The sequence below is a fragment of the Lemur catta genome, chromosome 11, assembly GCF_020740605.2.
Source record: "Lemur catta isolate mLemCat1 chromosome 11, mLemCat1.pri, whole genome shotgun sequence".
Classification (NCBI taxonomy): Eukaryota; Metazoa; Chordata; class Mammalia; order Primates; family Lemuridae; genus Lemur; species Lemur catta.
The window spans coordinates 13,336,387-13,358,202 of NC_059138.1; the positions used below are offsets into that span (position 1 = coordinate 13,336,387).

Here is a 21,816-nt window from a genome sequence, read left to right on the forward strand (position 1 = left end):
ATTCTGTCCTCAAACATTGGTTCCTTCCCATTCTCTCCCTTTTCTGTCCTTCTTGGACTGCAATTACATCCCTGTTAGATCTTTTTTATCCTTCTTGCCTATCTTGTCTACTTTCCATCCTCCTTTTATTTACCATGCTTGTTTCTGGATATTTTCTTAATTATCTTCTAGTTCATTAATTTTCATTTCCTGCTATGCCAAATCTGATGTTAAACCCTTCTACTAATTTCAGTTATTGTAATTTTCAGTTCTATACTTTCCATTTCATTCTTTTTTATAGTTTTCAATTCCCCACCTGAATTTTCCATTTTGTCTTTTATCACCTTGAATATAAGATGTAGCCCTATGGGTCTTTTTATATTGTTTGTTTTATCTGTTAGGTTTTGTGCACATTGTCTAATGTCCTAGCATACCTACTTATTTCTAATTGTGTGCTGGATACTGTTTTGCACAATTCATCATTAAGTAAATTGGAGGCCTAGGATGTTTTCTTTCTCTAGGTAGGATTTACATTTTACCAAGTACCTTGGGGGACCAGCAATATGATTACACTTTAATCCAAATGTAGGTGCTGATCTTGAGTCCCTGTGAGGAACTACTTACTAATTCATCTTTACTACAAGACTGTAGGCTTTTAGGGTCCCAACTCAATTCAAGGAGAAGCCTTCACCCTTGAGATCCCTGAACTCTAATCCTTGTTTTCTCAAACCTGTAATCCTATTAAAAGCACTCTTAAACCTCCAGGCAAATGCCTCAAGGGGAGAAAAAAAGGCCCTACTATTTTCTCTGCCCCCACTCCAACCCAATCTTTGCCCAACAATTCTTTACTATGTTTTTAGCTCTGACATTTCATGTAGATGATTTCTGTATTTTGTCCAGGTTTTCTATTAATAGTTGTCCTCATTGGAATAGTTGGTCTGAATTACCTACTCTTCCATCACTGGGAGCCTAGATGATTATAAACAATTATATTTGTATCAATCTGAATCTTACTATGTAAATCAGTGGTTGCTAACCCAAATGCCTATGGAGGTCAGATTTAAAAGTAAGTTTTGGTAGGGACTATAATGAAAACTGGAAAAGGGATGTCTCATTCTAAAGAGCACTAAAGTCAATTTCAGCCAAATGCTGACATGAAAGTATATAGTCCCAGGGCTGCAATGGTTTCCATTTTCTCAAAAAAGTAAAAAAAAAAAAAAAAAAAAAAAAAAATCTAGATTTTTTTAAAAATGTAAAACCTTCTCATTTGTAACACTGGCAGCTAATTCCATTCATTTTAAAGCAGTGTATGGGGCAGTGGTTCTCAATTCAGGGTGATTCTGCTCCATAGAACACTTGGAAATATCTGGAGACATTATTTAGTTGTCACATATGGGCAGGAGGTAGGACATCTAGTTGGCAGAGGTCAAGGATGCTGCTAACCACCATACAATGCAAAGGACTGTCCCCCCCACAACAAAGAACTGTCTGGTCCAAAATGTCAATAGTGCCAAACTTGAAAGACCCTGGTATAGGCTAGTCATACTGCTAATGAAACGAAACATATTTGCAGACTGCCATTTGGTTGGGCTTGGCAGCAGTCCTCTAGTCCTCATAAAGCTGTATTACAAATCTGTGTATATAATGAAAGAAGCTGGTACCTATGCTCTTTATGTTCTAACAATTGGCAATCTCGACATGTCAGTTTGTCACATGTCTCACAGTAAAGCTTCAACTGCTCCTTTTTATGAAAAGGACAAAGCATTGGTCGCAGGCTGGTGACACCAACTGCCTCTGCAGAAACAATGGAGACAAAGATAAGAAAGTTAAGATAACTGAATAGTAAATCATTATCAGATTGCTCACTCGAATTCAAATCCATTGATATAAAAAAAGTACAAATAGCTTTGCCTACAATATAACCAACACTAAGTGTTACAGATATTAAAATTTATGTATTTTCACCATTTCAGAAGAAAAAATAAATCAGCTTTTTATTTTCCAAGTAGAAATTCAAATTAATTCAGGAGTGTGTGAAAGGTCTAAGTGTATAATTAAAAAGATAGCCCTGATAAGTGAGTATGAATCAATTGGATGTTTTCTGTCCCAAATATGGGATATTTTTAAAATACAATTCATAAAATCAAGCAGGTGCAGTGTTAAGCACCTGTCATCCCAGGTGTTTAGGAAGCTCACATGAGCCTCAGAGGTCAAGGCCAGCCTGGGCAAGATAGCGAGACCCCATCTCTAAAAGAGAGACAAGAGAAAGAAAACCTGATACAAATGTCTAAAAGGAGTAATGAATGATTTCATCACTTTTGTAAAACTCCTAATAGAGGATGCTATTAACACAGAAATAATTATGTTTTCACTATTATACCTCAGTTATCCATGTGGCTTTTCTCTAAATTTCCTGTGTGGGGATAAAACTGGGAAATGTTATAATGTTAAGTTGAGAAAATCAGAATATAAATAATGATTAAATAGTAAACACCAATTTATCTAATAATTAAAGGTAAAATCCAAACATTTCAGAAATAATCCCACCTCCAGAGATAACTACTATTAATAACCTGATGTGTGTTCCTCTGGTTGTTTTTATGTGTAGGGAACTACATACGGTATATAATACAGTATTAGTTTTATACAATAAACAATGGCATTTCATAAATGTCTTGGGAGATGCTTTTCTCACTTGACTCTTAGAAACCTTTCTGTGATAAATATATGTACCTCAATCTTATTTATTAATTGTATAGTATTCCATAAAATGGATATACCAGCTGCTAGAAGACATTTAGAAGTTTCTCATTTTTCAATATTGTATGATAATGCTGAAATAAACATGAAATTCATCATCATTTGAATGCTTCCATAAGATAAATTTCTAGTGGTAGAATTGTGAGGTCAAAGGGTGATTTACACAGAAACAAGTAAATGGTCCTCCAAAAAATTATACCAATTTGTACTCCTACTAGTGTAGAGTGGCTTTTATCTTCCTAACAGGGAATATTCTCAATACTTTTAATATTTGCTGACTTGACGGGGTTGGTGGAAGGAAAGAGGGAGAGAGAGAATGAGAGCGACTTTACTATCTTAAGATGCAATTCTTTAATAACTGAGATCAAAATAACTTTTCACAGTTATCAGCCATTTGTATTTAAGAATTGTCTGCTAATAACCAGTACTGTTTTTCTGTCCAATTCTTTCTTACTGATTTGTACATACTATAGATATATTGTCTGCCAAAGATTTTAGAAATATTTTTCCCAGACTGACTTAGTTTATGCTACTTGTTCACCAAACATATTTTTTGGCTTTAAGTTTTGAGAACTGCTTCTAGAAAGTGTTTGTCCTTTCTAGTTATAAAAATGTTTATTCACCCCCCCATATGGTATACTTTAATCGGTTCTTTTTGATTTCAATTTTTGATTTATCTGAAATTTATTTTCATCTAATTATCAACCCTCACAAAAACCTTAAATGCATGCCAGCAAGGAGAATGAGTTAACAGACTCACATTTTCTGGCCATAATAGAATAAAACTAATAAAGTTGAAAGTGGAAATGAAACTAGAGCACTAAGAAAATTTTCCTTGTTCTTTTTAAAAAATTCTTGGGTTCATGATAATCATACTGTTCAATAACGTGCTTTTTGCATTTTATATATATCATGGTTTTATTTCCCAAACTATCATTTACAGATCTACCAAAGTAGAAAACAGGCAAACACAAAAATTCATAAATCCCCAACTGCCTGGTAACCATAAATGCAGCATATCTAAAAAATAGCAGAAATCAAAGTGGCAAATCATAATTCAAGCTTTAAAACTTATAATTCTAAGAAAGACAAAAATAAAAATAAGTAAGAATACTTAATGAAATTAGGAATAGAATTTTAAAACTAAGATAACATAAGAGTAATTGAGGATAAAAGTAATGAATTAAAAAATGAGAACAGGTAATTAGATAAATTCAGTAGCTGTTATCTATGGATAAAAACAAAACATAACCTACCTGGTCAGTTCAAAAAGAAGAAGGTAAATATGCAAAATTCAGATGGAAAAAGGAAAATAACCAGATAAAGTTGGCAACATATCACAAGAATATTAAAAGCATAATACATCAAGACCAAATGTAATTAATTCCAGCAATGTAAAGATGGTACAATTTGAATTATCCTCATAGCTCGCTGCTCCTTCCTCCTTGATGTTTATGCCATCTGGGCTTTATGTGCTTAGGACATCCTAGTTTGTGCTTCCTGTCCAGGGATAATTACTTATAGTCCTCTTTCTGATTTAGACAGAAAAATTATATTATCTTACCCATTTATAGACTCCTTTTATTTATTGAGGAATTTGGAACCTGACTCTCAATCATCCTCCTAGTCCTAAATCTCATCATCATCCTGGATGATTTAGAAGTTCAAATGGATTATAAAACAAGCCAGAGACCTGTGCTTCGTTTTAGCTACTTCCTCCACAGCTGCACCTTAGAATTTTCCTTGTCCATAACGGTTCCAATTCTATAATCATAAATTCAAGCCTCCCATTCTAGTAACATCTACTTTTTAACTTTCAATTCTTACTTACTACTTTCACTGTATGTCATTGCCATCTCTAGTCCCTAACCATTTCTTTTACCCTGTCAACTGACACTCTCCACTTCCTTCCTTTATCCTGTTAAAATCTGAAAATTCTTCGACATGACATTATACGCATCTCTTACCCTTCTGAATTTCTGTAACACCTGTCCAGCTAAACCTGTACCCTACATATACCCGATTCTTCTCTATACCCACACACACACTGCTGAGACCAGACAGAAGTTTTATGGACTACACTTCAAATGTAACCTGAATGCTACCAAGCAATCCTTCTGTTTCCACAGGTGCAGCTCTCTTTCAAGTGAAGTTATTTGGCCTCCAACCTAAATCTCTAAATCTGAGTTTGGTACTCTTTTCATGGTACTTATTAAGCCAAACTATGGCTACTTATTTGCTTATAGTCTTCCCCATACTATGAACTCCTAAAATACAGGAAGTACCTGTCTTCATTACCTTTTCATTCCTAGTACTTAGCAAAGTTCCTGGAATATAGTATAGGCATACAAACACTGATTGACTCAAACACAAAGCAGTAACATAGACCTTTCTGTATTAAGAAATAGGAGTATATTTAATGTTTGTCAAAACAAGTTGGTGTAAGAAGGAAGAAAAGACAGAGAGAGAGAAAAAAAGAAATGAAAACTAATTTATTACCTGGAGATACTTCCTCTTTCTGTCTGACAGTGTGGTCTTTTGTGAACTTTACCCTCTGATGAGCTCTGATACATGTCTTGCAGAGCCATTCAACACACTCTACACAAAACCCATTAGCTTCTGCATTGTCCTCACAGCTTGTACACACCTGACAATAAAAGAAACATGTCACATGAATTTTTGAGAAAATGAAAAGCTGGTCACACAACTAGTTATACATAAATGATATATTAACCATACTGGACTCAGTCAGTTATCTTCTAAACAATGTTTGTAAATTTAAACTGATATTACATGTTAAATTATATCCATAAGAAATGGAAAAACTGTGAATAGGCAAGAATAAAAGTACATTTTCTCCTTAATTCAATATCCTAAATATCCAAGGCACTGTGCTAGATGTTGTGGATAGAACATCACGAAAAGCAAACATGGTCCCCTGCCCTTATGATAACTATAGTCTCATAGAAGTAGTACAGGTTCAAATTCCGGTTACCTCACTTATTAGCTGAGTGGTCTTGGGCAGGTTAGAGCACTCATCTTTAAGATGAGGGTAATATTGATAATACAGATTTTACTGAGTAGTGAAGATGAAATGGAAAGCAGAAGCACAACACTGGAAGAAGTATACCAACATACAACTACAAACTGTGAAGTATCATAAAGGAAATATACACGAGAAGTTATAAGAGCATATGATGAAGAAATGGATCTTATTTTAGTGGGGTTGGAAGGCTGGGGAAAGAGAGAATAGAGATATCCAGTGAAGGCTTTTCCTAAGAAGATCATATTAGCAAGATATGAAAGTTGAGTCAGCAATTACTGGATGAAAAGCCTTCTAGGCAGAGAGAACAGCATGTTCCAAAAGCCCCAGGCAAGAAGAGCCTGTCCTTTAGATTAGAATCCCTTCAATTCTCATATCCTATTATTGTCATTTCATGCCACCAATACTCTATCTTGTTGATTATTTATGTTACTTTCGAGTTTTCTAGATTGAGCATGCACGTGAACTACTAGAGTTCACCTGATGAAGTACAACTGGTCAGTAATATGACTAACAAAGAGTATCTAGTATAAATACATCACGGTTGAAGTGAATTGATAGATTTAACACACTGGAAGACAGAAACAAAATCATTTGTACTCAGAAGGGAACTTCCAGAGAGGTTAAGTAAAATTGTGGATACTTTTAAAACAATAAAAAGAAGTGTTTTAGTTAGTAGTGGCTATGCACATTTACAGTGAACCCTAAATTCCTATAGTTGCCCCAAGAAACAAAAAGCTGAAAATGAAACAAGAAGTACAGAAGTTAGCTATGTGATTACTAAAAAGAGTTCTCATAAACATAGCTAATAATTTTTCCCTAACCAGATTTAGTTCCTTCTCAGATTTTCTGTTCTGAATTAAAGCAGTTATCTAGAGGAAAAATCAATGAATCACGATCCAAAAGTAGACTAATAACCATACTTGTGCATGCTCTAGAATTAATCTCAGCATGGCTAACCCCTGCTGGAGTGCTACACATCTTCCATGATGGATCTGACATCTAGATTTAAGGGGCCATCAAAATGTTCTACGTGTGAGTTATGAAAGTAAGAAAGAAAAATACCACTGGATCTCTAAATCCAACACCTTGGACAATGCTACCAGATGAGGCTTTCAAATTAATATCATATTGAAAAGATGACTTTTTTTTTAGCATGTAGAAACTTTACTGGTCAAAGACATGGTGTTTTTCTTATGTATCATTGTAGAATTTATTATTAAAATAGAAAAAATGAAAAAGAGCTCGAAATAAAAATCTAGTTAGAAATACATAGTGAAAGTACAAAGAAATAAAATAATATCAAATATAGTCTAATGGTTTTCTCTGGAGGGGACAAGGAATGTGGGGTGCAATCATGGGCTTTAGTATTGGCACTGTTTTATTTCTTAACTGAATTTTTCATTATGTACCTTTTAAAATATCACATAATTTTATAGACTAATGGCCTATGGTTTGGGGCTCCTTTTATTTTAGAGTCCTCCAGCATTTTAGGTTGCCTTATCAAGAAGAGGCAAAAGATTCGAGATTTAATACACTTACCTGATTAGACTTTTCTACTGTACTGCTGGGAACCTCAGTAGTGTCCTTCACAAAAAAATTATCTATGATGTGTCTCTCTGCACATTCTTGGCTGCAAACTGGGCATCGAATGACTCCAACTGGGAAAGACAAAATTGCATTCTAAGTTTTAATACAAATATAATGTGTACTAAACCAACACATCTCATCCAAGCTGTGACTGGGTTCTTTCACAATATCTACAGTCTTTTTTAAAATTCATACCTGCTGTTACATGACAAAAAGCATATGTGAACTTTATTTATATATACTCACACAAAATATATTAAATGATGCACAAATCCTCATATTTCTAAATAAGATCCCCCACGCCCCCACCACTAAATATCCCCCCATGGGCTGTTTTTTACTGTTTAGCAACTTCTCTAAGCAGTGGTTTTCAAACAGGGATGTACAGAACCACATAAGAGATTCTTAAAAAAACAAGAAGCTCTGGTTTTCTAGATCTATAGAATCAGTATTTCTACAAGTAGAGGACAGAAATACTCATTTCATTTAAAATCTCACCGAAGATTAAGAATCACTGTACTCTGTTTCCCTTTTAACAAAGGTAAATAGTATTTCTTTGAAAAAAGAATCATCTTTTTTTGTGCTTGGTAAAACAATAAAATTATGAATGAATTAAAATTTAATATAAATTTGATGCATAATTCATACCAAAAAGGCTACAATAAGGTTCCCAGATATATTTTTCAAATTAACTGCATAACAAAGAACACAAAGTAATCTAAAGGCTAATTTCATTTGTATATACAAACAAATTTTAATTTTAAAAAATTTCCATTTTACAATAGCAACAAAAATTTATTAAGTACTTGGGAATAAATTTTAAAAGGTTGTGTAAATGTCACTGTGAAGAAACATGTTAAGCTCTACTTCAAAACACTTAAAAATATTTAAATCATGAAGAAAACATGTTTGTGATGGTAAAGATGCCAATGCTCCCCAAACATTATCTATAGACCTCACAGTTCTAGTAACAGCCCCAATAGGGATTTCAATAGAATTTTGATGAGCTGAGGGGACACAACTACCAAATAGGTTATTAAGTATGATATGTCTGATTTCCTTAAGTACTAAGTTTGACAGTTGGTATCTCTGACATTTCACTTTGACAATTGTTTTATTTTTATTGTGAAGGTACATCTTCAGTCTTCCAAATGCATGTTTTGGCTTGTGACTGATTATCTTTCAAAATTTTTTAGAACAATTTTGTGAAACCATGGATAAGTCAAAAATTTGAGTTATTTTTGAATATGAGTTCCAACGTGGAACTAATGCAACAGCTCAAAATATCAACTAAGTGTTTGGGAAGTATGTGGCCAATGAATGCATAGTATGTCGATGGTTTGAGAAATTCCATTCTGGTGATTTTAATCTTGAAAATGAGCCACATGGGCGACTTGAGACCAAAGTGAATAAAGATGAGCTAAAAGCTGTCGTGGAAGCAAATCCATCTCAACCTATGCAGCAAGGCTTGACATTATTATTCCAATAATATTGGACCATCTGAAACAAATTGACAAGGTAAAGAAGCTGGATAGATGGGTTCTGCATGAATTAAATGAGCATCAAAAGAGAAATTGCCTCAAAGTCTTTTTTTTTTGCTGTCACGACACTGTTTTGTTACATGTGATACACACGGATTCTTTTTGACAATCACAAGTGTTCAGCACAATGGTTGGATAAAGATGAAGTGCCAAAACACAGTCCAAAACTGAATATTCACCAAAAAATGTTAACGATGTCTGTCTGGTGGTCCAGTCCTGGTATTCTGCACTACAGCTTCATGAAACCTGGTCAATTCATTACAGCAGATGTCTACTGCAACCAATTGGACAAAATGATGAGGATGTTTGCGATTAAGCAGCTGAGATTGGCCAACAGAGACAGGTCGATCCTCTTGCAAGGCAATACTCAACCACGTGTTGCACAAAGCTGCTCAAACTACAGAGTCTGGACTTGGAAACTCTCTGTCAACTACCATATTCACCAAATCTTGCACCAACTGACTACACCTTCTTCCAGGCTTTGGACCACTTCTTGCAGGGAAAAATATTCAATTCTGAACAAGCTGTGGAAAACACCTTTTGTGATTTCATCACCACTGGCCCTCTAGGCTTCTTTGCTGTGGGCATACACAAGCTACCACTTAGATGGCAAAACTGTGTGGATAGTTTAGGCACATACTTTGACTAATTGTACTGATTTTGTTTGAAATATAATAAACTACACTTTTGATTAGAAATCAGACATTTCATATTTAATGATTTATTAATAAGACTTATAAAACTATGTAGTCATTAAAATGGTCTCATATTTATGTAAGGGTAAATAAAAATAGAACACACATACCAGAAACAGGCTTACATATATGTGCACTTTATATATGGCAGATGTGGCACCAGAAACCAGTGGAAAAAAGGATGAACTTTTCATGTTGCTGAAACTACTACTGGGAAGTGGGGGATGAAATGAGATCACAATTTTACCTGATCCAAAAAATAATCATTTTGAATGAATCAAGAACCATAAAACTTTCACAATATAGGAGAATATCTTCATGACCTTGGAGCCCTAATAAATTTCTTAAGAAACAAAAAACAAGAGCTATAAGGGAAAGATTAATATATTAAACTTTGTTACAGAACTACAGCTAGTCAAAAGATTACCACGAATAAATTGAGAAGACAAGCCCCAAACTGGAAGATATGTCTAAAACAAAATATTGGCAAAGAATATTTAAAATCTATAAAGATGTCACAATGCATTTCACAGAAAAGAAAGATGGAGCATACATAATTTTCATTATACTTCTGATGGGAGCCTAAACTTCCATCCTCACCCACCAATAAGGAGGAGGCCCTCCCCATCCGGATGTCAATGAAGGCAGAGTAGGGAACACAGACTTCAACTCCCATCTTGCAGTAGGTAGGAAGTTTTAAGGGCAGAAGTCAATGAAATTGAAAACTTAAAATAGAGAAAAGTCAATGAAACAAAAAGCTGATTATTTGAAAAGGTCAATAAAAATCAACAAACCTCCAGCAAGCTTCACAAGAAAAAGATACAACTTGCCAACAAAAGGGGATACATTATCACTACAGACCAAACAGACATTAAAAGGATACTGGGGTAAAACTAAAAACATGTACAAACATGAAGTTGACAGCTTTGGTAAAATGGACCAATTCCTTGAAAAGCACACAATACCATGACTCACCCAGTATTAAAAAGATAATTTGAATAGTCCTGTAAATATATGGCAATGGACTGGTTCTAAGCAAAATGAAATAGCTGTAAATCTAACAAAACATGCATAAGATTTGTATGCCGAAAATTACAAAATGGTGATGAAATCAGAGAAGATCTAAATAACTGAAGAGATAGTGTTCATGGGCTGGGATAATCAATATAGTAAAGACATCAATTCCCCTTAATGTGATCTATAGGTTTAAAACAACTCCTAACATAATCCCAGCAACACTTTTTTGTAGATAGACAGGATTGTTTTAATATTTATATAGGAATACAAATACACTATAATAGCTAAATCAATATTGTAAAAGAAGAATAAAGCGAAGGAATCACTACTTAATTTCAAGACTTACTGTATAGCTGTAGTGTGTTATAGCTAAGTGTGTTAGTGACAAAGGGACAGAAACATAGTTGAATAAAACAGAATAGAGAACCTAAAATAGACCATACAAGTAGGACCAACTGATTTTTGACAGACGGAAAAGGATCTTTACAGTGACAAATATAAAATGCGGATGAGAGAAATTAAAGATGACTTAAATTCTGAGAGATATACTGTGTTCATGGACTAGAAGACTCAACATTCATAACCATGTCATCCACAAATTGACCTATATGTTAGTGCATTCCTATCAAAATCTCAGCAAGATTTTTTTATAGATACAGGCACGATTAGTCAAAGATTTTATATGAAAAGGCAAAGGGACTAGAACAGCTAAATCATTTTTGAAAAGGAAAGAAGTGAGAAGAATGACTACACCCAATTTTAAGACTGATATTAATATATAGATACAGTAATTGAGACAGTAGTATTGGCAAGGACAGTCACATAGATGAATGAAAATAATAGAACCCAGAAATATACCCACACCAGTGAGATTGATTTTTGACAAAGATGTGAAAGCAATTCAATTGAAGAAAAAAAGCATTTTCAAGCAAATAATGCTGGAACAACTAGGTACCCACAGGCAAAAAATTGAACTTTAACCTAAATTTCACAGTTTACGTAAAAATTAACTCCAAGTAGATCAGGAGAGTAAAATGCAAAGCATAAAACTATTTAGAAGAAAATATAAGAGATCTTAAGGACTTAAGACTTGGTGAAGAGTTCTTAGACGTTATACCAAAAACACAATTCCATAAAAGAAAAACCTTGGCTGGGCATGGTGGCTCACACCTGTAATCCCAGCACTTTGGTAGGCCAAGGCTGGAGGATCACTTGAGGTCATGAGTTCAAGACTAGCCTGAGCAACATAGTGAGACCCTGTCTCTACAAAACATTTTTAAAGATTAGCGGAGGATAGTGGTGCATGCCTGTAACCCTAGCTACTCAAGAAGCTGAACCAGGACGATCACTTGAGTTGGAGGTTGCAGTGAGCAGTGATCACGCCACTGCATTCCATTCTAACCTGAGCAACAGAGCAAGACTCTGTGTCGTCCTCCCCCCCTAAAAAATGCTTCCATTGAAGATCACATTAAACATTCCAAGTTTTCTTAAAGAAATTTTAATGAATTTGACTCCATGAAAATTTTAAAAACTTTTGCTCTGCAAAAAGACCCTGTAAAGCGGATGAAAAGACAAACATACACTGGGAGAAAATATTTGTAAACCAAATATCTGACAACAGATTCATATCTAAAAAGAACTCTCAGAATGTCACAATAAAAAGCAAACAATTAGAAAATGGGCAAAAGACATGAAGAGACATTTCACTGACGAAGATATACACATGGCAAATAAGCACATGAAAAGATGTTCTGTCACTAACCATTAGATCAATGCAAATTAAGACCATGATCAGATATAAACTACATAGCTTTTAGAACAGCTAAAATAAAAAGTAGTGACAATATCAAACGCTGGCAAAACTGATTTTCTCATATATTCAACAGTGGGAATATAAAATGGTACAGCGACTCTGGGATACAATTTGCCAGTTTCTTTAAACACTAAATATACATTTATCATATAACTCAGCAATCTCACATCTAGGCAACCCGGAGAAATAAACAAGTCCACACAAAAACCTGAACACAAACATCTGTGACAGCTGTATTCATAAGAGCAAAGAACAGGAAACAACCCAAATCTCCTTAAATAAATTAGTGGTTAAATAAACTTGGTATATTCATATCACAGAATACTACTTACTAGCAATAAAAAGGAACTATTTTATACAACAAATCAGGTTGATCTTAAGGGCATCATTCTGATTGGGAAAAAGCCAATTTCAAAGGTCACTTATGAATGATTTTATTTACATAATATTCTCAAAATGACCTGATTACAGAGATAGAGAACAGATCAGTGATTTCCCTAAAAGTAAGAAAGGGGACAGGGAACAGGGAAAGGATGGCTGTGACCGAGGGAGAGCTTTTTGTGGTAATAGAATAGCTCTGTATCTTAACTGTGATGGCGGTTATACAAATCTATACATGTGACGAAGTGGCATAGAATTATATACACTAAAGTACCAATGTCAACTTCCTGGTTTTGATATTGTACTATAGGTGTGTAAGATGTAATCAATGGCAAAACTGGATACATGGGATCTCTCTGCAACTTTTCATGAACGTATAATTATTTCAAAATAAAAGTTTAAGTATTTCACATTCATTAAACAACTTAGAGGCAGGCTTGCTATAAAGAATATACAAGTAAATGTATATAAAGGGTCTAACCAAAAGCTGGTACCTGATAAACCTATGCAATAAGCCCTGTAACCTCCAATTAAAAATCAGATGACAACAGTGGACTCTTTGTGAATCAGGTAGATGAGGACCAACATGACCTCTTTTACCTGATTTCCTCGAAGTATGATCTACTAAGGTTACAAATAAATTCTGACTCATAGACATACTTCTACCTAACAAGGAACAATTGAGGCTAAATGTTAGTGAATCCCAAATTTACATCTCTACCAGAACTTCATTCCCAAGCCCCCTTTCAGTACAAGAAAACCCAGGTATCATATTTGATACAATACAGTCATGAGCCACATTACCTTTCAGTCAACAATGGGCCACACAGACAATGGTGATACCATAAGATAAAATTGGAATTGAAAAATTCCTATCACCTAGTAACATCCTAGCTGCGGTAACATCATAGGGCAACACATTACTCATGTGTTTGTGGTGATGCTGGTGTAAACAAACCTACAGTAATATCCCAGGCTACCACATTCACTCACCACTCATTCACTGACTCACCTAGAGCAACTTCTGGTCCTGTAAGCTCTATTTATAAGTGTCCAAAACAGGTGTAACATGTTTTACTTTTATGCCATATTTTTCTAGGTTTAGATATGTTCAGAAACACAAGTACTATCGTGTTACAATTGCCTACAGTATATTTTTATTTTATTTAAAACATTCATTCTGGAATACCTATAATATTTAGTACAATAACATCCCGTACAGTTTTGCTGCCTAGGACAATGGGTTAAACCATATAGCCTAGGCATGGAGTGGGCCATACCATCTAGGTTTGTGTAAGTACACCTTATGATGTTCACACAATGATGAAATTGTCTAACAAGGTATTTCTCAGAACATATCCCTGTCATTAATGGGATGTATAACTGTAGCTCAATGTTAGGTAAGGTAAGTGATTCCTTTGACATACCATCCTGGGAAGAGTGGGAATACTGTTGGAAATATAATTGAACTCTCCTCTTGAAAAGGGAAGATTTAAAATCAGAAAGGCAAGCAGAGAATCAACTTTAAAGAGAAATAGTAAAGCAAATGGACCAGTACCAGATGCTATAAATTGCTTCTTTTTGCCAATGCCAACAGGTATGAATACAGAGTATGTGCAGGAAACAAGCTAAACAAGGAAACCATCTGTTTCTTAATTTAGAATACTTCCAGTGTCACATTTTTACATTTTTTAAAGAGTTATTGAGGTTAATGTTCTTTACCCATCTAGTTTCTATGTTTACTAAAATCATGAAACATGGTTAGATAATTATAAGGTGAAAACACATAACTGATTTAGAAAATTAATGATAGATCACAAATTATACACTTACAAAAGTAACTGGAATTACTAGGATCTGTTTTTATTCTTTTTTTCTACAAATTAAACGTTTCAAGCTTTTGGGTTTTGAGATGTGGATATAATTTGCTATCTTCTCTTTGTGAAGTTTTGGTTTCTAAATCTAAGCATAAAGAAGGGCTCATGCTCCGACATTACGTGCTAAAAATGGCTGGCATCTCTTTGCCCACTTCCATGAAAGAGATGTGGATTTAAAGTCTCTTTTTACATACTGTAGATCACAGACACAAGAGAGCTGAATGACAGAACCACAAGATGGAACACCACCAGTCAGGAAACTATATTCCTACGTCCCTGAAAGACAAAGGAAAGGATCTGTATAATGCAAAATAGTGCTCTGTCCATGGTCCTGTCAATATCATAATGGCTCACTATTCAAACATACATACATATAAAACCAAAACACCCAACTAAATGCTGTCTATAAAAAAACCTACTTTAAATATAGACAGGTTAAAGAAAAAAACCTGGAATTAACAGACTCACATTCAAACCATACGCATATGGCAGGACAGTTCTCCAGGCAGCCTTGTACCAAGCCAGTTCTCCCCACTTTGAGTAACTGTAGAATGTGCTGGGAACGAAAAATCCCAAGATAGGAGGAGCTGGCTAGAACAAGAGACTGAGCAAAGACTACTCTGAGGGGCCTGCCGAGCCCCGCAAACATGGAAATAAAGGAAAATCTCGAGTTCCTTTGGAAGTTCCAGGAACCTGGCTGGCCTTGAAAAGTAAATGGGAAACCAAATGAGAACAATGGCCCTCCACATAAGCCAGAGTTTGGGTTCCCTGCAGAAACTAAAAGATAGCATCCTAACATATGTTGTTTTTCAGAAACCCCCACAAGATGGAAAATGCACATAAAAGGCAATGAAGGAAATGAACTGTGTCAGCCATTCTTTGTCCTAAATTTCCCCAAGGGGCCTTAAAATTTCTTTCTGCTAATCCAAGAATCTCTAAATTCACCTGTGGCAATCCCCTCCCCCCAACACTTCAGGATATCCCACCTTTTCAGGCGGGGCCAATGTATAACCTCCACATATTGATTTGCAATTTTGCCTACCCTTGCCTTTAAAAACCCTGGTGATCCAGGAGTTCAGGTTCTAAGTATAGCTGCTCATTCTCCTTGCATGGCTGCAACTCTCAGCTCCAGTGTTTGGTTTGGCTGCAAGGGACCCCAGTGGACCTCAGTTTGGTTTGATAACAAACAGCCTGGTCTCTCTGTTCCTCTCCCCTCATCTTCCACCAAACAGGATGTCCTTCAGTGCTTCAGCCCAGAGAATCATGTTGCCCCAGGACTTAAAACCCAGGGTGGGCTGCTTTACTGGGTTCCTCAGCTGTGGTACACAGACAAGAGTCCATCTACCCTAAACAGCTTTCCAGAGCCTTCGGGGGGCAGTTCGCAATGAATCCTAGGCTTCTACTGTCCCTTGCCTATCTGTGAGTAATAAAAGTGCTTCATGTAACTTGCGTGTATAAGTGTTTTGACTCATTACACTTGGGCAAGTAGTAAAAGTGCAGCCCAAGATATGGTGGCTGAAATGGTAACCGGTACATAGTGAACCTCTTTCAACACATGAAACCTGGAAGACTTAATAATACCATCAGAAAAAGTAGGTTTCAGGACAAAGACTATCGCCAAAGATAAAAACTGAAAACACTGCATAATGATAAAGGTGCCAATTCTTCAAAAAGACATATCCTAAATATTAACCTTCACAGGGCTAACAAGAATTCTGGAAAGAAACAGAGTTATAAGTAAGCATTAATCAGGTCACACTTTGGCCCATTTCCTGGTAACATGGCACTAGATATTGAACGTTTGCATTCCCATTGTTCCTATAGATAGGATTTCTGAAATAAGAATCACAAGGCTTTTAAGAATTTGCATCCCAACTGTTCTTATAGATAGGATCTCTGACTTTAAAGACAGCTTTGGTTTAAGAATTGCTTAAGATGATTTTCAGATCCGAAATTCCAGTGGAACAGCTGGAAGACCACCAGTGTGAGAATACAGTTTCTTCATCTCTCTGTCTCATGACTTCACCCTACACTCTTCAACCAATCAATAATCTCCACACTTCAATCTTTGCGCACCCCTTCCAAAACCCTCAAAATCCCTAGCCCCAAACTCCTCTAGAAAACAAATTTGAGGTTTCCTCCCGTTTGCTCCTTTGGAGGCCCTACAATTAATAAACCTCTTTCTCTGCTGCAACCCAGTGTCTTGGCATATCGACTTGCTGTGCGCATGAGACAACAAACCTATTACAGTTATAGCACATGTACCTAACAGAGCTTCAGAACACATCATGTAGAAACTGATACAGCTAAAAAGAAAAACAGACAAATTCACATTATTGTTGGAGATTTCAACGCTCCTCTCTTGGTAATGAATAGTGCAGTAGACAGAAAATCAGTAAGGATGTAGAAGACTTGAACAAAAGAATCAAATAATTTGATCCGATTTACATTTAAAGAACATCCAATGTCAGCAGAATGCACATTCTTTAAGTGTAAATGGGTTATTCAGCAAGATATAATATACAGGGCAATAAAACATGTTTAAATAAATTTAAAAGAACTAAAAACACACAGAATCCATTCCATGACCATGAGATTAATTTAGAAATCAGTGACAGATCTGGAAAATTCAAATATTTAGAAATTAAACAATTTACTTCCAAATAACCCATGTGTTAAAGAATGGTTTTTAAACTAATGATCTAAACTTCTATCTCAAGCTAGAAAAAGAGCAAATTAGCCTCAAAGAAAGAAATAATAAGTTGATATAAATAAAAATGGAAACATAGAAAAAAACAATGAAACCAAAGCTGGTTCTTAACAAAATTAATAAAATCAATAAACCTCTAGCAAGACTAATCAAGAGAAAAAGTGATAAAATTACCAAAATCAGGAATAAAAACAGAGGCCATTCCTATAGATTCTGTGGACCTTAAAAAGGTAGTAAGAGAATATTATAAACAACTTGATTAAATGGATACTTAAAAGACACAATTACCAAAATCTTCTCAAGAAAAAATAGAAAACCTGAATAGCCCTGTTACGCTTTAAGAATTCACCCTTTCCAAACTTCCATCCAAACCTCCTAATGAAACCCACCACTGTCCCCTTCCTAGGGGTGTATTAGGCCAGTAGCCTTTGCCAGACCCCTAGGAAAGATAAAGAAATGGAATGCAAGAGGGGAACTTACTTTCCTCATCCCTCCCAGTTGTTTGAAAAGAATTTATTACAGCAGCTGTTCTGACCCAGTTGCTCACTCTCCCCGGAAAAACCCTCTATAAAACCCAAGGCTCTTCCCTTTTCTCTTGTGGACGCCTTTTTCAGCCTCCACACCTATCTGCACCCAGATGCTCAAAATAAACAACATTTTGCTATACATGAGGCTTTGTATGTGTCTCTCTCTCTGCTCTGGACCTAACAAGCCCATTGAAGAAATTGAATTTGTAATTAAAAACCTTCCCACCAAGTCTAGACCCAAAGGGCTCCACTGGTGAATTCTATAAAACATTAAAAGATAATACCATCCCTAAACAAACTCTAAATAGAGAAGGAAGGAACAATTCCCACCTTATTTTATGAGGCCAATATTACCCTGATACTAAAACCAAAGTCATTACAAGTAAAAAAAAAAAAATCATATACCAATGTTCCTCATGAACAAAGATTAACAAAAATCATTAACACAATACAAATACAGAAATACATAAAAATACATTACAATAATATAATATAATAATACATTATGATGGTTAAGTAGGGTTTATTCCAGAAATACAAGGTTGATCATTCAAATCAATTAAAGTAATTCATTTTATTAAAGTAAAGGAGAAAAGACCATCTCAACACATCCAGGGGAAAAAATCTGAAAAATTCAACACCTATCCATGACAAACTTTTAGCAATCTAGGGACAGATGAAAACTTCCTCAACTTGATAAAGGCCATTTCTGAAAAGCCTACAGCTAATATATTATTTAATGATGAAATACAGAATGTTTTCTGCTATGGCTGGGAAGAAGGTAAGAATGTTTACCTTCCACCACTTCTATTCAAAACTATTTTAGTGAGTGAAAAAGTCAAGAAATAAAATATAAACAGATTGGAAAAAAAGTAATAAAATTCTTTATATTCACAGGTGACACAATTGTATATGTAAAAAATCCTAAAGCATCCACCAAAAAAAGCTACATAAAGTAGGGATAATTTTAACAAAATATGTGCAAGACCTGAATAGTAAAAACCACAAAACAAAAATTAAAGAAGAACTAAATAAATGAGACATTGAAATTGCTCTTGGATTGGAAGACTCAATATGGTTGGGATGTTCTTTCTCCCCAAACTGATCTAAAGATTCAATGCAATCCCGATTAAAATTCCAGCAGACTTTTTGTAGAAACTGACAAACTGACTCTAAAGTTTATATGAAAATTCAAAAGACAGAGAATAGCAATTAAAAAAAATTTGGAGGGCTTATGGTACTTGATTTCAACACTTACCTATAGAGCTAAAGCAATCAAAACAGGGTAGTATTCGTTTAAGGACAGAAATGTTAATACAAACAATGGAACAGAATAGAGTCCACAAATATATATATATATATATATATATATATATATATATATAGAGAGAGAGAGAGAGAGAGAGAGAGAGAGAGAATATATAACAAGTATTTAATCAGAGTCCAAAAGGATGGAATGAGAGAAAATAAAATGGGCAAAGAATTTTTTAGAAGTAATAAATCTTACAAGTTTTCTAGAATGAATGAATCCCAAGTAGAATAAAAAGAAACTAACATCTGAATATTCCACACTAAAACTGCAGAAACCAAAAAGTCTTAAAAGCAAAGAAAAAGGATGGATTATCATGAAAAGACTGTTAGCCCACTTCTCATCAGCCACAATGTAAGTCAGAAGACAAACGGAAGATGTCTTCCAAGTGAAAAAAGACAAATAATTGCCTAGCCAGAATCTATCCGTAAGCCCAGTAGAAACATTGTTAAAGGCTGAATAGATAGATGCATTAGTTGAAAGACTGTCATACTCGATAAAAAATAAAAATTAAATTTTTTTAAATTCAACAATATGCTGTTATGTTGGTTACCAATTTAATATATTTTTAGGTTCACTAGTTCATTTACTTTTAGTTTTAGAGTTTGTTTATTTGACATAAACTTATTTTTTGAACATGTGAAACATTAACATGTTTCAAAAGTCCTAAACTATGTTAGAAAGTATCCTTATCACTCAATTCCATTTGCCCTACTCTACTTCACTATAAGTAAACATTTTTAATCAAACCATGTTTCCAATTTATCCTTCTAGTACTTATTGTTTTTCTTTTCCCAGAAGTTCTTTTTACAAAAATATTATTTTCTTACCAAAAAAAAGTAACTGTAACTGCTGCTTGCTTTTGTTCACTTAACAATATATCCTGGTGGTCACTCTGCATTCTTTTTTCCCCACATTGTGTGGATATACCCTGGTTATGCAACCAGTCCTCTCTGATGCTTTATTTCCCATCTTTTGCTATTACAAATGATGACACAATGAATAACTGTCTACACGTCACTTTTTACTCATGGCAGATGTACCCTTAAAATAGATTCCGAGAAGTGGGTTTGTGGGTCAAAGGATAAAAGAATCTGCAATTTTGTTAGAAGCTGCCAAATGTACCGTCACTGGAAATGTTTAATAATATACAGTTTCTCAAAGTCTCAAACACAGTATGTTAACAAACATTTGGATTTTTGCCTGATAGGTGAAAAATAGTTATCTTGGTATAGTGTTAATTGGTATGCTCCTTATTATAAGGTTTAATATCCTTTCATGAAGGCCATTCACATCTGTATTTAGTGTAGTGTCAGTTACCTTTTTTTTAGTAAAAACTGTAAAGAAATTTCAAACTACATTCTGTAGAATTTATTGTTATGAATAATACTGGTAGTATTACGAAGGTAATACATTTTTTCAAGATTAAGCAAACACATAACTATTAATCTTATTAGGATGAAGATTATCAGTGTAGTAATTGTGACAAAGGAGTCAAGTAAAAATCTTAAAGTATAAAACCGACTTGGAAATAGCAATATACACAACTGAACTTTAAAAAATACATTTCCTAATTCTGCCCAGTCTCAAAAGGCCTAAAAGTAATCACATTCTGGAGCATCCTGCTTGTTTGGTTTCTATTATAAATACAGTACCAATCCCCTACTAACAGGATGAAATAGTTGATTCCCAGTCTGCAGCAGACTTGTGGTACGTGGTGAGACAGATACTTCATTGTGCCAGAAGGCAATGAACATTCAAAGAGTAATAGGTTGGCATCAAATTGAGATAACTGGAAGATCAAAAGGAATAAAGACTAACTAAGATACATTTAGTACTTAAATCTATGAGTTCATATGATACTTAAAAAAAACAAATTTTTTGCCTCCAATGGCCGGGAATATGACCCTAACTCTGTATCTCTGAAAATTAATAATGAAAAAGAAAGAATTACACAATTATCCTGAAATAACATGAAGAACTAGGCAGCCTGGTTAGTGAGGAAGAGCTCTACCATACAGAAAAATGTAGCCAATGGAATTAGAGAAATCACCACTTTATAGCCCTTGTGAAGCAACAGATTCATTGATTTAGCATCAATGATGTTAAAAACCATAAGGAAAGGTTGATGGGCAACTGAAGTCACAGGTTTCCCAAGTTAGTTCCCAAAGGGGAAAATGCAGTTTTAAATTAATATTAATAATATATGATTTGGCCAGTCAACCTTGATACCATTCTAACTCGCAAATGTGACATTCTTTGCCTCCCCATATGATGCAGTATGAAAAATACATATTCTATAGATTATTCCTATCAAGATTTAACCTGAATTTAACCAAGCAATTAAACTTCCAGTTTAGAAGAATAACTTAAAGAACATAAAAGGAAGTATCACACAAATCTAGAATGCAAAATATTTTACAATTCAACCTGTTGGTTATCTCCAACAACCCCAAATAAAGGGAATAAAGACAGAAGAGGGGATATTCTAGATTAAGAAAGACTTAAACATAATAACTGTGATACTAGAACTTGATTGGATTCTGGTTTGAACAAAAAAGATATAAAGAACAT

At 34.7% G+C, this 21,816-nt stretch overlaps 1 protein-coding gene across 1 annotated transcript in view; it reads right to left on the bottom strand.

The window, feature by feature from the left end:
• Positions 1-21,816, bottom strand: part of TRIM24 (tripartite motif containing 24) — a 99,472-nt gene that overhangs the window by 53,469 nt on the left and 24,187 nt on the right. Inside the window, exons 2-4 of the mRNA XM_045565323.1 lie at positions 7,325-7,443; positions 5,239-5,386; positions 1,641-1,773 (exon numbers count right to left, since the gene is read on the bottom strand). Of these exons, the coding sequence (XP_045421279.1) occupies positions 1,641-1,773; positions 5,239-5,386; positions 7,325-7,443 (400 nt within the window). The remainder of the gene's footprint in view (positions 1-1,640; positions 1,774-5,238; positions 5,387-7,324; positions 7,444-21,816) is intronic.